General features: G+C 41.7%; 1 protein-coding gene across 1 annotated transcript in view; it reads right to left on the bottom strand.

Annotated features, from left to right (window-relative positions):
• LOC145406435 (epidermal growth factor receptor kinase substrate 8-like protein 1) overlaps nt 1-21,058 on the bottom strand; it is a 117,605-nt gene extending 96,547 nt beyond the window's left edge. Inside the window, exon 1 of the mRNA XM_080277590.1 lies at nt 20,479-21,058. Coding sequence (XP_080133716.1) covers nt 20,479-21,058 — 580 coding nt within the window. The remainder of the gene's footprint in view (nt 1-20,478) is intronic.
• Between the last annotated feature and the right edge of the window lie 749 nt (nt 21,059-21,807).

The following is a 21,807-nucleotide window of genomic DNA, read 5'->3' as shown; positions in this document are numbered from 1 at the left end:
AGAGAGAGAAAACCCTGAGTATAAGAATTTATAGCTCACAAACCAAACATGACAAGATAAAAAAGAAAAACTTAGCCAAAGGATGTTTCTGAGATTCATGATAACAGCAATACTGGTAGAGCGACACGAAAAGAAAAAGAACATGAGTCAAACACTTTTACTTTTAACAGGAAATTCTAATTACCTCCTCTTGCCTCCACACAGTTTCAGCATTAGTGAAACTGCCGCCGAGTCAAAAGCCCCGCGACAAAATTAGCCACCCTGAAGTTGCCACTTTCTCCCGTGATTGAGCCAAATGACTTTCTGAGGTGCTGTGTGGCGCGAGGCGATGAAAGGCGGGAAGTTGAAAGGTGTGAGAAAAAGCGGGAGGGAGTGCAAGTAAGACAGCTTCCCACAGATTCCACACACATTCACTAAAGGAATCGCAAGGGATTCCTAAAAAAAATCATGGTGATAGCTACCCATAAGTACTGATGCGATTCCCAAAAAAAAAAAGTTTCCAAAGATCACAAGAAGATTAAAAGGTAAGTTAAAAAATCTTCAAAACTCCCTATGCATGCCAATCCTTTAATTATTCCCAATCATCTTTAAAACTGGCAAGTATAAGTATGCCTAACACCTTCAATCAGATGACGCAGTTTTTTGCTTTATTCCCGGTATTTCCAGACGATTCTATTGAGTACAGGAAAGGGCTAAGGCACTGAGGGGATTAATGAAGGCTATATTCAACCCCTCACGCTCGAAGCCTCTCCTAAGCTGAATGAAATCGTCAGGGGGTAGCAAAAGTAAAGCATAAGAACAGATCATTGGCTTGAAGGGGCTAAAGACTCCTGAAAGGTCGTGAACTCTTAAACTTCAACTGACGCACAATATCTCCCAAGGCCTAACGTTAAAGCTTCACAAATCCTTATATGATTACTAGGTACAGTCACTACCGGTATTAGATTGCTACAAGTCACAAAAACATTCTACACGACTCAAGGCTCGTGATGGAATGCTGCATCATTTACTTTTTACCCCCATCCTTGATCTCTTGTATCCGAAAAGGCTTTACATTACATTCAGGCTTCCAACAATTTAATATGGCTTCCAACAAAGCTGCCTGATTATAGATGTGACCAGAAACTAATCAAAGGCCAGGAACAATCACAAACAACCCTATCGCCTGAATGACGTCTCCTGTACTTCTTTCTGGCTACCGACATCTTATTCTGTTCACCAAAGGAAAGTCTTCTTGGTCCAAAGGGCTTAGCCACTTCATTACGAGATCTTCTTGTAGTTAACCTCTGCTTTTAAGATTTTTTTTTTGTTAAGCCAAGGAGAGCCCTCTGGTAAAACACACACACACACACACACACACACACACACACACACACACACACACACACACACACCTTCCCTCTCAACACAGATTTTGGCCATGTTATTAAAAAAGAAAAACAACTGAAATATTCTAGGCTTTAAAAATGATCATAATCACATAAAACTACACTTACAGAGCAATTTCAAACTCTGTGACTACACGCACGAGAGGCACAAGTGTAATAACTTAAGAGACCCCGTAATATCGTGCGGATATTCTTCAACAAACGATTATAATGATTGGCGTGTCGAGCTGGCAGTGGGAATTTGATGTTTTCGCTTTTGTCAGACTTGTTTCCAGTATATCACTTTGTTTTGGGCACTGGGATACGATAACTTACGATATATTCCTCTCGTAACTTTAGATTTCTTTTTATAGGAAGAATAGGAGACACGGGACGATTCTTATCATTCTACATTCTCCCTTCCCCGTCCTTGCTTAAAACCCATCTTAGTTACGAGTGAGAATGGGTCGCAGGTGTGTAAGATTCCACGTCCTGGCATTGGATATTCTCGTCCACTTTTCTCATTAGTCCTTGCACAGCGCTGATACGTCTCGACACTATAGCTTCAGACGTGTTAAAAATAATGCTGGGAGTGTCTAGAACGATATTCGCCACAAGTCCTGTCCTCTCAATGGCGACGGCGAGGCCCACATTCTAGTCCGCTTACGAAGTTTTCTAGCACGTCTCTCTTGGGGATGTAGTTTCCATATTACACTTTACTGTTCTTTCATGTTATCATACCATTCTAAGATCGATACAGGATTCAATGAACAACATAGAATACATTAATGTGCATAATGTAGAAATACACGGGTAAGGAAAAGGTGCTACAGAACTTCTTATGACCACCGAAAATACGGGCCTGAGACCCTCCGCGCCACCAAAGGAAACACTGGTTTTGTTGTGAAGAAACCGTGAGGGACCGTCGAACGTACTCCACCCTTCGTGACGCCGCAACACACACTGACGCCAACCGCCAAACCAAACCTCCAACCTCCACCCACTCCACTCTTACCTGCCTGCCTCCCCTTCTCCTCACGCAACCACTTTTTCGCCATGTCCACCTAATGTAGTTTTTCCTTTCATATTCAAGACCATCTTGTGAACTTCTGCAGTAACTATTACGTCTTCCTCACATGGGATAAATATATTGATCGTTCTTTCTTTCTAAGCCTTAGCCGGGCCCCCTCTTTTCCATCCACTAACACCAGACGGTTTTCGTCAATAATAATAATAATAATAAAAAAAAGGCTGAGGTGGTCTGAAGCAATGTTCATTAACCCCTTCAGGCCAAAGATATTTTTTATATTTTATTTTGATTGACGCGAAATGCTTACTGCGTACCTTATGAGTGACCCTCAGCCTTAAGTGGCTTATCATGCGACTTCAGTCCAATTCCTAAATCGCCGAGTTTTGTTATTGTGTTTAGGGTGTATGCCGCTTTATACACCTTACAGCCTGTTCCCCAAAAAAGAAGAAGAAAAAAAAGAGTGGTTTGGTACTTAGTTTTTGTACCATCGTACTGCATGATTTTTCAAGCACACATAACAACGTGACAAGCCACTCTGTTCACGTTTTTTATACCATATACAATTATTGTTTATAATTCTCTATCACTTTAGAGCTATTACGTTAAAGTTGAGCTAGTTTATTCGTAACCATTCCTTTTGCCCCGAACTGTGCATTTAAACCTTTCAGCCTAAGGAGGCCCTATTATATTTTATTCCTGCTGCCTCCAAGTTACTTATTTACTCCAGGCTTTCGTATTTATGTGTTATCAAAGGTTCTATGCAACAACGCCACTATGAAGTATCTTTTCTCAACTGAATAAAATCGCCTTAAAGTATCCAGAATAATGCATAAAGGTCGTCCTCGAGCTGAAAGGGTTGACTATGTTGATGTCTCTTCGCCTCGAGTTGTCCTTAACTCAATCGCCATCTCTCCATAGTATGAGTTCCAACATTCCTTAGTAAATTTAATCACATTCATCCCCCCTTTTTTTTCTATATTCATTTACTTTCTCTAACTCTTAGTCTTGGAAAACTCTCATAACCTGTTTAACCTAACCGAAATCGTAATCATCCCTCACTCTTATCATGATCTCCAAACATTCCTTGCTTAACCCCTTAACCGCGGGTATTGTTTTGGTCTGACTGTCCTCTCCCGCGGGGGTTTCAGCCAAATGTAAACAAACCTTTAAACCTTAATAACTCTGCACAGAATAAAGCTAGAGAAAAAAATAAGGTACCATTAGAAAGTACAAACCTTCAGCTTTCCATTGATGTAGGTTTCATGACTTCGTTGACTTTCACAGGACGGGGAGAGCCGTTAGAAGTGAGGGGTGTGAAATAACTATTTTACGCCCCACACACCAGTACCAAATGCCAACCACTCTCTCATAATAGTAATATAAACATATATGAACACTGTACATACGATAAACACCCACTCTGTGTTCACTGAGGTAGGTAAAAGGCACTTCCCTGCGGCTGCGCCCGCTCTTCACTGCGGCTGCGCCTCACTTCACTGCGGCGGCACCCGCTCACTGACGTTTCCTGCGATCTTTTCATTATTTCTAACTTCTAATATTATTTTACATATAATATGGGCAATGTACATTATATTTACAATGCACTTATTACTATATTGCGTCACTGGCGCATCACAGAATTACATAAGTGCCGCAGAATTCCACAAGTGCCGCAGATTCTCTTATTACAATATCACTTATTATACTGGCCAATATTTCCTTTATTTTCTAGGCAAAATATCCCTTATTACTACATTATCCATTATACAATTATTGGCAAAGCACGTCACTGTCGCATCACTATATATCACTGTCACTTTCAGTATTTACTCAGAGAGTGGTACTCGGCAAAGCACGGAGTTACACATAGAGCGACTTGGCATTCAAGGCACTGGTGTGTGCTCATTTTTCTCGTCGTAGGCCTTCGTGTGGTGGTTGAACATACTCTGCAGCGGCCCTGTGACAACCTGCCGCCTGCTTTAGGAGGCAATTTCACAAGCTGGTGCCGGCTCATGTAATTGCGGCACTCAAGACGGTCAGGTTGTGTCAGAGTGTCGCCTCGGGATCAATGCCGTCACCTGACCAAATCGTTCAAGTAGCTGCTGAACGACAGTCTTGGAAAACTGTCTCAGTGATGGTTGCCTTATGCCCCCGACTTGTGTCTTGTAAAGAATGAAGGCATTGAGCATGCACATATCGAGCATGTGCAGGCAAGCCTTCCTGTACCATCGGGTGTTTCTCCTGAGACAGTCTATTTCGCCAATCATCATATCAGACTTATCAACGAGTCTCATATTTACATTATAATCAATGACGGCATCAGGCTTCATGATTGGCTCTCCCGTCCTGTAGCTGACCTTCCCAGTTCTCTTCATTTCCCCCTTGTGGATGGTGCTGATCATATTGACAACCTTCTTGTCATGCCACCTGATCGCAAGAAGCTTTTCTGACTTCTTCAGGTGAACATCTCCCCTGGATGATGATGATGCTTCGGGGAAACTAGGCCACTCTTTCCTATAGCTCCGTACAGTGCCAACAGTGCCAATGCCGTGTTCAGCAAGGTATTTGGAGAGTTTCGGTGCTGTGTAATAATTGTCTGTGTACAGCACATGATTACCACCAAAATACCTCTCCATCAGCACTTTTACAACGGAGCCAGAGAAGCCAAGGGGGTCTTTCCTGTTCACATCCATTGTGCTAGCCGAGTAAATGACAAAATCCATTATATACCCCGTCTCACAGTCACACAGCACAAAGAACTTTATCCCAAAGCGGTGGCGTTTGCTGGGGATGTACTGCCTGAATTTGAGACGTCCTCTGAACAATACCAGGGACTCGTCTATGACGACTTTCTGCATAGGCCTGAAAAATCGCATAAATCGATCCCTAATCTTGTTGAGGAAATCCCTCACTTTCCACAAAGGGTCAGTTTGGGACGGGTTGTCATTATCAGCGAAGTGCAGGTATCCAAGCAGCTGTCGGAACCGATCCCGTGACATATACTTCCCGAATATGGGGATAGTAGTTATGTCATCCACGAGCCAGTACTCCTCCAACTCATGTCTCTTTATATGGGCCATCAAAAACATGAGTGCAAAAAAAACATACAGCTCTCTGATCCCGACAGGCAACCACGACACTTGCTTTGGCGAGCCAATAGGTCCCAGCCCTTGTGCTGCACACTGAGTTGCATACCTATTGGTCTCATCGCTGACATGCTGCACAATTTCATCATCAAGGAAGGCCAGGAAGTAATCAACAAACTCATCACCTGCGTTGCATGGGAAGGCAGGCTGTATTCCAGCATTTGTCATATCAAACGGTGGATTGTGTGGCTGGAAATCTCCACCGTCAGTCCAAACAAATGCATCAACTTGCCCTGTGCGTGGTTCAGTGGCAGGGGCAGGTTGCATTTCACTCGTTTCCCCGTGAGAAGGAGCTGATGTAGAGGCAATGGGTGAGGCAGGAGGTGAGGCAGGAGGCAAGCGGGAGGTGGGTGAGGCAGGAGGCAACGGGGAGGGGGTGAGTGCGGGGGCGGTGAGTGGGGGGTGGCGCGGGTGAGGGAACTGAGCGGGGGCAGGCGGGGCCGTTTCTGACCTGGTGCGTGGTGAAACTTGACCCTTTCTACCCCGCTTATCACCTCGCTTATCGCCTCGCTTATCGCCCAGCTTTGCCCTCCAACTGCCACGCATCCCCTTTGTTCTAGGCCTGCCTGCACGGCCTGCACGGCCTGCCTTCCCTCGCTTTGCAGGCTTTGGTAATTCGTACTCCTCAGATGATGTAGACTGAGGAGAGGGCACGACAGATGATGATGATGATGATGTGAGGGCAATTGGGCTAGGGGAACGGGAAATTGATGGGAAATGCGTACTAGGGCCTGGTGTGGGAGACGTGAGCCTGCGCTTCACTCCCTTCCCACGTGCAATACCAGATTTGCCAATTGGAGCCTTTCCTTTCCCAGTGTATGTTGGGGGTGGTGGGGGGGAATCAACACGATCACTTTCATCACTGTCACTATCAATGGAAAATGGTTCACCACCAATCACTGCCAAATCATCACTGCTTGCTGTGAGTGTGTCACTTTCACTGCCACAATCAAGAGTAGTACTTACTGTTTTGTCCAGCTCAGTTCTAATTTCAGGAGTGCTCAACCCCTTCTGCCTCGCCGTCGGCAGTTCCTTTACCGGTGTAGAGGTAGAGGGAACACTAGCACTAAACACTGTAGAGGAGGAAGCGAGCGACGATGAGTCGGGACGGAGCGCCATTATCACGCACAGAGCTGGACAGATACTGACTGACGCGGGTCAGGGCAGGGGTGGGGGGGGTCCCCTCGGGGTTGGAGGAGGGAGGTGTGGGATGGCTGGCGTGAAAGAACTCGACAGCTACTCTTGCGTGAGAATATTTGCGCGCCGGGAAAACGCGCGGTGTTCAAAATATTCACGATCATTCCAGAATGCCACCCGCGGTTTGGTCCAGTTTTGTCGCCGTCATTCTGGAATGACACCCGCGGTTAAGGGGTTAAACTATTTCTAGTCACTGTCAACACCTTCACACGCTTTACAACTCTCCCTCCCACTTACTCTCCTGGCCTTTCCTTTGTTCCATGGGCATTTTTATTTTTCCATTTGTTCATTTTTCCTTAAAATTGCACTACTCGTAATTTCACATCGTCACAGAGTATTCAACATTCCTTTCTAAAATGATCCCTAATCATCCATTTTCGTCCCTTTTACTTTCCTTAATATGCACTCCCCAAGCACACTATCACCCATTTAAATATATCTAAATTCCAGTCTCCCCACATGCTTATCACAGTCTCCACACAATCTTTGCTAAAACTGCCGCTGGTCACCTTGAACCCATTCGAAAACTTCACCCCTTATCCTTCCTACAGGTACACTCCTTCACCTTGACATGACCATTAATTTTTTTTCTTATCTTTATCTCTCCTCACTCGTATCAAGATATTCCAACATCTCTTTTCCAAATTTAACTCCATTCATCCCTTTCCGGTTATGTTACTTATCGCAAGCTATCAAGAGAATTGTTGTACGGGTGAAATTGATTACGTATACTTCGTCTTGTACATATTTTGTAAGTTTTACAGTTCTTAGACCATGACTGTACTGGGTAATAATAATAATAATAATAATAATAATAATAATAATAAACGCATTGAGTATTGCCATGCAGTAGCCTACAAAGTCCCATACCGGATGATAACCATACATATGTAACTGACCTTGGGAGTAGGTAGTTGGTTGTTCCGCGCAACACACCGTCATGGTATGGGGAACAATTGTGTGAAGTTACATCATAATCTGTCCATGCCTGTGGAAGTTACAGAGCGGACACGAAATTGCAGACGGACTGAGGGAACCGCGCTAACTTATAGTCCCCGACCGGTACCGATAGGGAACTAAATAATAATAATAATAATAATAAACACAATTTTATCGCCAAATTAATCTGACCACACCCTCTTCACGATCCTACCCAACATTCCTTGCTAAATTCATCCCCAGTCACCTTGAACACTCCCCAACCTCTTGTCCTTCCCTATGTTCCGTGGGCAATCTTTTTTACCTTGAGCTGTTCGTTTTTTTTTTTCCTCGTCTAAATCGCAGCCTTCCCACACCTTATCCCAACCTACCTTACATTCCTTTCTAAAATCAATCCCATTAATCACTCTTTGTCCACATTACCTCTGCTGATTTTTATTCAGATTATGTACCATTCAGCACAGGCCCTGAAGAACGTTGTTGCTGAAGGTCAAGCAGGATGGGTACATGAGAGTAGTGAATACAATAATGCATATAGAGGCAAAAATTATCATATCGCGTACGATTATAAACACCTTCAGTTAATTCCTACACTGCTATCACAGCCTCACAAACATTCCTTCTTGAAATAGACCCCAGCCATCCTTTTTCGTACATTTTATCACAGCTGTGCCTCATTACGACCTCCCAAACATTCCTTGCTAAAACTATCCCCTTTCATCTTGAACACCTCCAAACACTTCATCCCCCTTCCCTCCAAACCTCTTGTTGTCCGCCCGTTGCTAAAGCCACCTGTTCTTGCAGCAGTGTTTATGCAATATCACGCCAAGCAACTTTTTTTTCCTCCTCCTTCTCCTCCTCAGATTTTGTAACCGATGTGAGGGCTTGCCGTTTTCCAAGAGGTTGCTACACGGAGCTGGGTTATGGTATATGCTGGAGTTTGGATATAGAGAGTAGGAAGAACTCAACATTCTCTTGGTATAACAATTTTGGGAAGAGGATGAGGAGGAGGATTTGCTATAAACTGTGGTGCTTCTGTTTCCAAAATGATACTGGAGTGTGTTCTTCCTGCTAAAAACTAACCTTAGAAATGATGGGGAACTGATGGTAAGTTTGTAAACCTAAATCCTGTTTCCACTGTCACCATATCTAGAAGTCGGGGTCGATGTAAACACAAGCTATGTCCTATCATCACTCGTCCTTGTCCCTGTTCACCCAACTGTGTACGGTAACTGAGGACCTGGATGTATATTCGATTGTTGCGTGTTGTATTCATGGGGAAGAATGAGTCTCAGCACAGAGTTTACTGTCTTCCTTACTGACCCTTGTGAAGTCGATAGGCATAACTTTAAGCCTTCTTCTTCTTTCACAAAATTAGGTGACGGCAGATAAATAGCGTAATATCTCATATGGCCTAATGATATATTGCAAGTGTGCAGTAGTGACAACAACAACAACAACACTCGTCAACATGGTCATAGTTATCCTCATCCCTCACTCTCACCTACGAGATGACGTGAGGTAGGATCCACACACAAAGAACTCACAAATGAAGAGAGTACCATCAAAAATCATGTCCAGTGAAAAAATATTAATGGCTGCAGTACTGGTAGTCTATCTATCTATGTACTGCCAGACGCCTTAATCCCGTAAGGGGTGGCCACAAACAAATCGCCTCCATGTCGCCTTGTCCCCCGCCATTTCATTGCCCTTCCCCCTGCTCACATTCCTCTCTCTCATATACCTCTTCACTCCATCCCTCCATCTCATTCTCGGCTTCCCCCTCTCTCTCCCCCCCTCCACCTCACATACACTCTCCTCGTTAGTCTCTCGCGCCCCATCCTCTCTACATGGCCAAACCTCCTCGGTGTATTTCTCTTAACGCCTTCTATCACATACATATCCACATCGCAAAGCTCCTTCACTGGTAGTACAAGATGTAATTAATAATAATAATAACCACCACCACCATCATCATCATCATCATAATGATTATCACTGTTGTATCATCATCGTCATCATCATCGTGTTCCTTTTTCCAGCTACAGGATGAGGTAAGATCATCATCATCATCACCTGTGACTTCAAAAGCCACATAACTCGGTGATCCCAACACTCTCACAAATCAACACAGTAATCGTACTCAGTGCTCGTAATACCAATAAAGTACAGTAATATGGGAACACACGTAACTCTTAACTCAGCAAATGGTTCAGCCAGCAGAAAGTCAGCTCCCACATTTAAAATTCCGCATTCGGTCCAAAGTTATGTGTGCTGGATATTACGCGGGCACTTGACACGCTTGGCACGGTCCACGAATCAGCTGGCACGTTTAATGTTTACTATCAGGCTGACTTACGTAAACACCCGATTTCCCGACAGGCGCAGACAATGGCGGTGGGCTAGTGGAGCATTTATGAGGATCGCACACGCGGCACCGGGTTACGCATGAATAAAAATAGGGCTATAACACAGTGGCAGCTTTTTTCTTTTTTTTTTTTATGTATAGTCAGTCTATTCCTAGAAACCCAGACATGTTTTATTGCATGGCGCACCAACAAAGACAATTAAATGTACTGCGTATCACTCACTTCATTTGGGTAGCTAACATCCACAGCACTTTTTCAGACTGGGGAACCTCAAGCAAGGGTATATTTATAACATGTCTGTGGGCTTACGGAGGAGCATTGAAATTACTTAAAACACAAACTTCACTCCCACAACCTAATATCCGCTCTTGACCCAGCGAACAAGATGGCGGGGTAGAGTAGGCATAAACAAAGAGCGACCTATGGCGGGAACTGGAGCGTGTGTGTTTTGTGTGCTGGAGGAAATGCAGTGCGTGGAAGAGTGGATGAGACTGGGGATGCGCGCTGGATATATCACATGCCCCCTCAAAGAAACTTTCATAACAAGTGGACTTCTGAAGCAGACAATATTACTGCATATTAAAGGGCATTCACAGAGTCTGTTCAGTGTATGCCAAGACGTTTATCGTACTAATCAAACTAATAATAATAATAATAATAATAATAAAACTCGTGAATGTGAAGTCAGACACCTATCCAATACAATCACCGCCTACATACAATAAAACTTACAAAATATTTACCGGATAAAGTATACGCACTCATACCCGACTCCCACAACAATTTTCTTGACAGCTAGCGATCAGCTTATTCTCCGGATCCACGATATCATCAAGACCTGAACATCAGGTAAAGAAGCGTATCAACACCAACATTATGCAGAATCAACACAGCCTGGGAAGAATGTCACCCCGTTGCATATAAGTAAACCACAAGCGACCTGATTCTCCGCCCAACCCTGCAATCTTCTGCCTCCACCTGTTTATATAATCACCCATAATCGTCCCTGCGGTTTTAGGGTGCCGGGATTCTGAAAAATGTAATTGCCTGTAACTACGTAAGAAAACAAGCAAAACGCCAAAACAACTTCTGCTTTAATCTTCTAGAGACCAGGATCCCACCTACTTATTTTATTTTCGTTACCATTAGCCGATTTTACTTAACCGAGAAGCTTCTACCTCCTGACGGGTCATGATTTATTGGAATTTTTTTGGCGGGAAATACGTCTGCCTTCGGGAGGCGGAAGGATGACACAACACACTTCTAGATGGGTCATGCAGAGAAACACGAATTCAGGACAAATTTTAATAAATCCACTTACGATCATTATCTAATTCAGTAAGGAAGACATGTCTGTTCCTAACTCGTTTTTTTTTTTTTCGAACATCTCCCTCGAATAGTTGTCTTCATTTCTCAAAAACACACTTTGTAATATGACAGCCTAAAGAATTTCACAGTTTCCAGACTAAGAATTTTAACGTATCCTTTAGAAATTATAAAAACCGATTCCTACTATAACTGAATGCAGCTTAAATGTACCTCGTGTGAAAGTAGGAGGTGTTGCTCAGTACTCTATTCTTACAAACATGGATAAACCACCAAAAACTTAAACCCTACTAAATTAACCACATCAACAGTAATATAACCCATCCCATGCATTGATGGCTGTGTGTGTGTGTGTGTGTGTGTGTGTGTGTATGCGTGCGCAAGCTTTATGACTACAAAATTTAATTCATCTTGGGGAGAACTCTCGTAGTGATGGAGTTAGAAAAAAAAAAAAAAAAAAAGCTTCATTCACAGCAACAACAATTTGATATATTATTTACACTGCATTCAAATATTACTCATGTTACCGAAGGCCTCTCTAAAAGATGGGGGAAGAAGCAACCTCCATTAACTGATATGGTGCGACGACGTTCCTTTTATCGTAATCTTATCGTTGTCATAAAGGCTTACTCAGTTTGGGGGAATCAAAGCAAAATGATTGGAAATTATCTTTACTGATTATTATTTTCCGTGCGCTGGCGCCTCTGTATTGATTTCTATTTTTCCTTATTTAATTGGTTGGCTAGCATTTACCATTTATTTAGCTATTTCATTACTTATTCTTATTTTTCATTAACTGCTACCACCAGTCGCTCCTCGACAGCTTAGTAAAGACCTAAAAAGGTTAGAGGCAATAAACAATATCCACGAAACGTTTAAGTACGACGATGTTTTTCTTATACACATCTTGTTCTTATCAGATAATTAAAAGCAGCTTTAGCACGACCTCTAATGGTGAGGAGGTTAAGTGTGAATGGATCCCTCCCCCCCCCCCACTGCTCTTGCAATATGCACCTTACTTTTCGATGTAAGTTGCGAACGCGTGTAAGAAAGAATCGTAAAGGGGTGCAATCGTTAAAAAAAAAAAGAAAAAAAAAAGAACAAAGTAAAACCGTGAAAAGGTAAAATTGTAAAGTGTAAAATCGTAAAAAAGTGTACAATCGTAAGAAAGTAAAATGTAAAAAATGTAAAACTGTATGAGTATAAAATCGTAACAAACGAAAAACCGTATGTGTAAAACCGTAACAGTGTAAAATCGTAAGATAGTTAAAAAAAAAAAAAAAAAAAAAAAAAAAAAAAAAAACTCAGATCGTCCCCTAAAAGTGTAGTGGGGTTCAGCGTAAGTGTGAATCTGTTGGTGCCAGGCTTCAGTAATATACAACTAACCACAAAAGTCATCAAGTCGCTCCTAGCCCTCACCTCCACTCCGCAAATCTAACCCTCCTCACCCAAAGGCCATCACTAATTCAAACTCCTACTCCACCACCACTCCACTACGAAAAGTCTAACCTAAACTAAATCAAATCGTATGGACGTAGGAAGAATAATAATAAAAAAAAAAGGTGGGGGGGTAAATGAAAGACGGTTAATGAGGGATGTATCTCACCTCTTCCCTATGAAAAGTTTATCCTATAGTGAATCAAAATGTCGGATAGAACAGAGTAAAAAAAATAATAATAATAATAATCACCTCACTCCAAGGGTTCATTATTTTGTACTGACGGGGTTGAAAGTAAAAAAAAGATCCACGACATAACTTTTGTGGGCGACTGCACGTACGAGGGAGAATTCGCACTGTGTGAGCGAGTGCAAGCTCGTCTCACACGCACATTTTGCAGGCGTGAAAGCGTAACGCAAGAAACAAGCAATTTTAGGCCGATACATCACACTCCTCACACAAGACAAATAACACACCATTACCTATATACACAAAGATTTAGATTTACGTGAACACAACATTTGGTCTCAACAATACGTACACTAAAATCACCTGAAAATAGAGAACGAAATGTTGCCCTAACTGTAACTTTTTATTTGTGTGGGAGTTTTTCATGGTAGTGAGGTAATGCTAATGCCCATAACACGAACTATTCCAGCCCGTCCGACCTACATGAGAGAGAGAGAGAGAGAGAGAGAGAGAGAGAGAGAGAGAGAGAGAGAGAGAGAGAGGGAGACCTAAAAAAAAAAGCCAGAGAAAAAGTTGCAACAAATAAAATGCTAACGAGGCAAATATTTAAAGTTTACCAAAAATACGTACAACGAAAAAAAAGGGCAGGGGCAAAAGCAACTGAGGATGAATGATGATAAAAATTACAGAAACGAGTGAGAGAAATAAAACGTCATACTGGACTAGAAAATGGGGAATGGAAAAAGGAGGGACTGGATTAAATAAACGCAGAAGTAAAATAAAGAGAATAACAAGAGGAAAAAGCAGAACGTGTGACTTGCCAAAAACAGAACAGGTAAAAAAAAAAGAAAAAAAAAAAAGAAAAAGGCGGCTGAAGAATATAAGCTGTAAAACAGAAGGAAAAGAGTAAATAAAATCAAGGAAGGAAAATAACAGATGAAAAAGAAACATAGTGTCCTGCAAAAACACAACAAACCAAAAGTAGAAAAAAGAAAAGTTAATGAATATATGACAAAATGGTAATGCAAGGAAAGGTTGAATAATGCAGATGAAGAAGAGAAAATGGAGACAACTGGAGGTAAAAATTGCAGGAGAAATAAACGGAGTGATTTGCCATTGCCTGAGGCCTGGGAAAAAGACAATGATTAGAGATAAGAATGGAATGAAAACACAGAAATATAAGAAAAAAAAAGAAAAGCAAAATCAAGAATATGAGAAAAACAGGAAGGGGGAAAAAAGAAAATGAATAAGAGAAACGAAGAGGGAAAAAAACAGCGGAGAAAGGCGGGAAAAAAAGTCACGAAAAGAAAAGAAAGAAGAGCAATATGATTAAAAAGGATGGATATAAAGTAGTATATGTAAATTCTAGTTCAACGAAAAAGGAGCAGAGACTTTTTTTAACCACACTAAACAGATAAACAAACATATTCGGTAAATAAATAATGACAAAAAATGAAAAAAGATAAAGCAAATGATAAGAAGGTAGTGTTAATACAAAGAATAACTAAAAAATTCTATAAATACAAAACAATGAAAACGGGATAGGAAGAATCTCTCTCTCTCTCTCTAAGCCACACCCCAACTACATAACATAGCACCAATTCTGAGGTCTTGGCCAACAGTATGTAAGCTGTGAAGATTACACTGCCTCTGGGCGAGTTTGGAAACAAGGGAGAGAGAGAGAGAGAGAGAGAGCAGCAAACCCATCTAGTGTGTAAAACTGTGGCCAAGATTTTTCAATGTATATCAAACCCCATAAAAACTTGCCACGATCAAGACTTGTTACTTTTAAACCAGGCCACCAAGTACAATACAACACTCACTATCTTATTAATTTTGTTTTTTTACTTACATGTGTGTGTGTGTGTGTGTGTGTGTGTGTGTGTGTGTGTGCTCAGGTGAGCATATGACTGTCATCCCATCTGTATGTGTGTTATGTGTGCTTACGTGTATGATTTTGTTTGCATATATGTAGCCTAAGTACGTGAATAAGTGCGTGTATATCTAAGTGTGTGTGTGTGTGTGTGTGTGTGTGTGTGTGTGTGTGTGTGTGTGTGTGTGTGTGTGTGTGTGTGTGTGTGTGTGTGTGTGTGTGTGTGTGTGTGTGTGTGTGTGTGTGTGTGTGTGTGTGTATACTCGTATGTATGTGCGTGTATGAATGTCAGTGAGTGTATGTGCGTGTATGACTAAGTGCGTGTACTTGCATGCGTTTTTGCGTGTGCGTATGTGAGTGCGCAAGGGGGTTAAGAGTGCAATAGTGTACTGACCCCTGCTCCACTTTTACTCTCAATCGTCCGATACTCCATCCACACCACTATCTCCCTCTCTCTCCAGTCTCCATCTCTTCCACCAGTTACCTCTCTCCACTCCTCTCTCCACTTACTTTCTTCCTTCTACATCTCTCTACTTCTTCCTCCTCGTCTTCATTACCACCTTCTCCACCTCCACTCACACTCCCTATCCCTGCACACAACCGCATCACTCTCTTCCTTCACCACATCTACGGTACCTTCATCCTCTCTCTCTCTCTCTCTCTGCACCAACTTCTTCACCTCTCATTAATTTCACATCGTCCTCTACTATTCTACTTACATTCTTACTCTACATTTCCCTCTTCCACTATCTCCTTCTCCACCTTCCTCTCCCTCTTCACCACTTACCTCCACAAATATCTCTTCCACTGCACAAATTCGTTTCCTTATAATTTCCACGCCTTTTCTCCCAATATTCTTTTTCCACATCTCCCTCTCCTCTTCTTTACCGTCTTACACAACTTATATTCGTTGTGTGTGTGTGTGTGTGTGTGTGTGTGTGTGTGTGTGTGTGTGTGTGTGTGTGTGTGTGTGTGTGTGTGTGTGTGTGTGTGTGTGTGTGTGTGTGTGTGTGTGTGTGAGGGACAGAGTGGCATGGTGGGTTGACCTCTGCTCCACTTTCACTCTCAATGGGTCGGTACTCTGAGAACAACCACCTCTCTCTCCCTCTCCACCTCCATCTTCTTCCATCTCTCTCTCTCTCTCTCTCTCCACATTCTTCCTCCACACCCTCCCCTCCTTCCGTCCTCATTTTACCCGCCCTCTCCTAACACTTCCTTCTACACCTTCCTCTCCCTCTACCATACCATTACCACTACATGTGCCTCTGCCTTCACCTCTACCTCCATCTTCCTCTTCCACAATACCTCCTATTCTCCTGCCTTATCAGAGGTAATCACCATCATAGTTCACTTATTTTCTTCCATCCCTTGACCCAGAATTTCACATCCTATCATCACCATCATCATCATCATCAACATCATCATCGTCAGCTGGTGTTTGTTCGTGCACCGCCTCTCCTCCCCTGGCCTCAACCTCATCAGCTCTACGGGTCCAGCACATACCAATTCATAACCACACTACTGTACCGCCTAAAGAAGAGGTTAGGTTAGCCACAATAAACTCATTCGGCTCAGACAACTCCATATCTTGAATCCAGGTCAGCAGCGACAGAAACAGGTTGATGCTGACCCACGATTACTGCCCATATACTCCTTTCTAACGATGGCGTCTTACGTATACTATTTTTTATACAGTCGTACAAGTATACTCCGCTCGGAGACTCTCGTACTAGAGAATTTTATAAAGTATCCAATAACCCCTTCAGTGCCATATCAAGACGGATTTCCATTTTATGTAGCTACCTCCAGACGATTGCATTTGCTTATGACGGCCTCTTGTATTGAAGAAGTTAATGATGAGGCAGTATGAGGAAGAGATGAGCCAAGTTTACATCGTGCTTCCTATACGTGACAAGACCAGCCATCCACTCGGAATCATTAGCTAACACCTGTATTTACACTCGCCAATCACATTACATGTCAAAGAAGTCAGATACGCACATTTAATACAGTATAACAGGCAAGCTTTGATCAAGTGAATTCTGCACATGAAGTTTATCACGGTACAAGTACAGTTATAAGATGTAATATAGATGGTCAAGAAAGGTAACGTTGACAACTTCTCGTTTTCTTACTTACAAACATTATCTACCTCACTGAAATAAAGAAAAATAGATGATGACGACGAGGACGACCACGAGAGCAACGACGACAACGACGATGTACGGATGGTGATGATTATGATGCCGAAGAGGAAGACGACGACCAAGTTACGTGTATGATGATGATGATGATGATGATGATGATGATGATGATGATGATGACATGTATACTTGTATACTGGGTATCACCACATCATTTGGTCAACTCCCGGTATTACTAACAGTTACACATTATCAATCATCTGACTACATGACAAACGAACGACAGCAATCAAGTGTATAGCTATTCACAAAAATTAAATAAATAAATAAATAAATAAAGCACTAGTGAATTAGTACAGATAAAAGCTGGGATAAAACTGGATGTGGTTTTGGTCAAGTTTCCCTTACCATTCCTGTTTGTCTCTCGTATTTCCTTCTTCCTAAATCCAAACGATTTTTATTAAATTGTTGGAGATCCCTTCAACTGAACGGGTTTATTTTTGTATCACACTCTCTCTCTCTCTCTCTCTCTCTCTCTCTCTCTCTCTCTCTCTCTCTCTCTCTCTCTCTCTCTCTTTATCTCTCTCTCTCTCTCTCTTTATCTCTCTCTCTCTCTCTCTTTATCTCTCTCTCTCTCTCTCTCTCTCTCTCTCTCTCTCTCTCTCTCAGCATAGGGTCTTCATGCAGGTGACATGATCAGTGGAGACTCAGCAGGCAAGCTCGCGCACACACACACACACACACACACACACACACACACACACACACACACACACACACACACACACACACACACACACACACACACACACAGCCTTAATAACCACCATAACAATAACAGGTCCCAACTACATCAATTAAAAAAACAAACAAACAAACAATGAAGTAACAACAAGACCACCACCACCAACACTAACACCACCAGTAACAACACAACAACAACAACAACAACAACAACAACAACACAAAGGGGCGACAACAACAATAACAATAGCCTCCAGGGGTGTGGGAATCGGGCAGGTAGTCAAGGTTGAATTAATTACCGCGTGACATTAACCATATATCATTACCTTCCTCCTTCCTCTTGCCTCTTTCTATTATTCTTCCCCCTCCTTCTTTCCCCTTCCTTTCCACCTATTATATCTTCCTCCTCCCTCTTTCCCCTTCCTTTCTATCTGTACTTTCCTCCTCCGTCTTTCATCTTCCTTTCTATCTGTTACTCCTTCCTCCTCCCTCTTTCGACATTCTTTCACTATTCCTTCCTCCTTCCCCTTCCTTTCTATCAATTTTATCTTTCTCATCCCTCTTTCCCATCGTCCATATATGCTGCATGTCTTTCTTTTTCTGTTTTTTATATTACTTCCCTTCTATTCCTTATTCTCTTTTCCTTTTCGTTTCTTTTATTCCTCGTTTATTTATTATTCTTCGTTCATGTTTTTTAATCCGTCACGTCTTTTTACTTTTGTTTATGCCGTGTTTCTATATTCATGCATCCACAATACTTGCGTTTTTTAAATTTTCTTTAATGGCGTATTCCTTTCATAATTCTATATCCTTCATTTTTCAAACTATTTTTGCACCCGTTTTTGTTTTTTGTTCTTTTTTCCGTTATATTCTACAGTATTTTCTTACTTGTAGGCCTAGTTCCAGATTTCTTTATTGATGTTTTCCTCAATTGTTTTTTGTTCTCTATGCAAGTTACCCCTTCTGTCTTTTGACCGTATTTTTAATCTCCTTCGACGGATGACAAAACCTCTTCAACTCATATATTACTTCTTTACTTCATTGTTGGTATCCCCAGACAGCTATATTCAGTTTAAAAGTGAATACTGGAACAGGATGAATAAGATATAGCTTGTATTAACTTCTTCACTACCAGGGTACTCTATGAAGAATTAAACTTTGAAGTACTGGCAGAAAATGAAATATAAATGATGTGCTCTGGCCAAATGAGTTTCTTAAGACATCGTTGGGTCCACTGCAGTATGACAGAGATCGCTGAGGTTAAAGCGCTGCATCGGTCGGTCACCTTTGATCATCGTAAATGAGGAAAGCTCGTATATTTTATGATTTAAGTACACACACACACACACACAACTATTACCGTAAATCATAGTACTGTAATATTTTTTTTCTTTTGTACTAATTGTTGCTATAAACTTACTGACGCTCAATCCCGTCATCCGCAAACTTTTTTTTTTTACATATTTTATTCTTGCTGCCAACAGACGATGAAACTTAGCTTAAAAACTGTCTCCTACTTTTTCAATTTCTTCTTTTTTTTTTTTTTTTTTTTGCATTCCTTAATTACATTATTTTTCTTTTTCCTTCCTACCACCAGAAGATTTGTTGATCTTGGAAAAGAAACGGTTTATGAAGCAGTATATAACATCTCCAGTTCTACAAGTCAATTTCAAGCTGAAAAAATCGTCTGAAGGTAACAAGAATGAAATAAGAAATACATCGCCATAATAAAAGGGTAGGATACCCATCTCTTCCCAGTCTCCTTCCTCTATTCCTTTCCTTTATTCAACTTTATCTTTTATCTCTTTTCTTTTGCCTCCTTTTTGTTGTCTTCTTTCGCCTTTCTACGATCTATCTCACCTTTTATTGAAGAGCACACTGACCCTCTTTTATTTATCTTCCCCACTAGAGTCCCCCTCCATACCTTTCCATTTTTCGTATCAACATTTAAGTTTTTTTTTTTTATCTTTCTCCCTACAGTATGTCTTCTATTATCTCTGTACGTTAACCCTCCTTTTTCAATCTTTTCTCATAACCTTTTCTTCCTCATCTCCTCTTCTCTCCCATCCCTCCCCCCTCTCTTTCTCTCTCTCTCTCTCTCTCTCTCTCTCTCTCTCTCTCTCCGTAATAAGCTCTTGCCATACTTTTTCCCTATCTCTCCTATCTCAGTGCACATTAACCCCTTTACCTTTCCCATTAGCTTCTCCCTCCTTATCTCCCCTCTTCTCCCCTCCCTCCTTTCACATATAATTCTCTCTCTCTCTCTCTCTCTCTCTCTCTCTCTCTCTCTCTCTCTGGCCTCTACTGTGTGTGTTTATATTCTCTTCTATATCTCTCCTTATCTCCTTTTATCTCTCTGCACATAAACCTATTTTTCTGTCATTCCTACTTCTCCCTCTCTCCTTATCTCCTCTCCTCCTCCCCTCTCCCCTGCCCACCCTTCAAAATTATAATCTCTCTTCACCTTTCATCTTCCTCCTATCATTGTATCTTATCAGACGTCCTCTTACCATAAAAATATATTGCTCTCAATGGTTAAAATGTTCTCTCTCTCTCTCTCTCTCTCTCCAGCACAAACTTTCAGTATCAACGAAATTTACCTAAAGAAGAGACTGGTGCTCTTTTGACATTCATGAAAAATTAAGGCATGCGAAATATCAACAAAACCATACAATTATCACTCAAAGCATGTATTATGGAAGAACTGTGAACTCACCATCCTTGTCCCTCATATCGTGGTTAAGCTTGGCCGTCGGGATGAGAGGAACGTCACTGGGATAGTCACGTTCAGGGCTCGACGACGGGCTTGAGTTTCTATTTAGCCAGTTTTCCACAGCCTCCGTAGAACGTTCACCGCCGTAGTCATCGCCTTCGTACCTGTCGCTTTCAAAATCGTCGTACCTCCCTTCAACAAGGGCATTGCGCCTTTGTTCTCCATACTCGCCGTATCTTCTGTTTTCAAAATCATCGTACCCTTCGTTTCCAAGATCATCATTTCTTCTGTCGCCAGAGTCATCGTACCCGCGTTCTCCAAAACCATCGTATCCTCTTGCTCCATAATCATCGTTCCTTCCGCCTGCATAGTCATTGTATCTCCCTGCTTCATTGTCATCGTAACCCCTTTCCCTATAATCATCGTACCCTCTCGCTTCCCTTCTCTCTCCATAGTTATCGTACCTTCCTCCATAGCCACCGTGCCTCGTCCCGTCAAAGTCACCAAACCTTCCCGTGTCCCGGTACTTGCCAACATAGCCGCTGGCATGATTATGATAGTCCTGATAACCATTTGACGTCATAATGAACGATGAGCTACACTGTCCGAGTCTCAAGAATAAGAGAATCCTGCAAAGATGTAAAGAGTATCATCACACGTTACTGAGATTACACCGTCAAAAGCCAGGACAAGATTATAAGATAATCCTGTAAAGAAGTAAAGACTCTAACAACGTATGATGTAACGATTACACTGTTAGAAATAACATGATTTTTTTTCAGAATTATCCTTCTAACGGATCAAAATGGTATGTTACATGACCTAATAATTTAACTTCTAATTCCATACCTTTACCAGTATCTTCAAAACAGGTGGTAAGGCAAACCAATGTACACCGCGATTATCTACAGGCCTATCTGGTAATGTCATTTTCCTTGTCACATACCACATCAAACTATCAAGCATGTTACGCAAGATCTAATTTGGGAGGTACTAATTCAAAAACAAGTCATTAAGGGCTGACAAGCTATATAATCTAATGAATACTAAGATCTAGCTGCCTTAATTCCTTTTCATACATCACTTCTAACTACCGTACATCTTACACTAGTTCGGAGTTCCATTCACTGAGATTCTGATTTTAAAACCTACACAATCACCCATAACCTCATAATGGCTGACCAATTAACAGTCTACACCAGGATTATTCTTTCCCTCATATCAAATTGCCATGCACAGTGAGTGAGACAAAGTTATTCAAGCCCTAATGTAAAAACCCATACAAAATCCCCCCAAATGGCTGACCTAATACATCATTACACCAGCATTACT

The sequence above is a fragment of the Coenobita brevimanus genome, chromosome 70 (genome assembly GCF_032717465.1).
Source record: "Coenobita brevimanus isolate Jiangsu-jjx chromosome 70, ASM3271746v2, whole genome shotgun sequence".
Classification (NCBI taxonomy): domain Eukaryota; kingdom Metazoa; phylum Arthropoda; class Malacostraca; order Decapoda; family Coenobitidae; genus Coenobita; species Coenobita brevimanus.
Note: the sequence above shows the minus strand (reverse complement) of the source record. Positions and strands in the feature narration are given on the sequence as shown.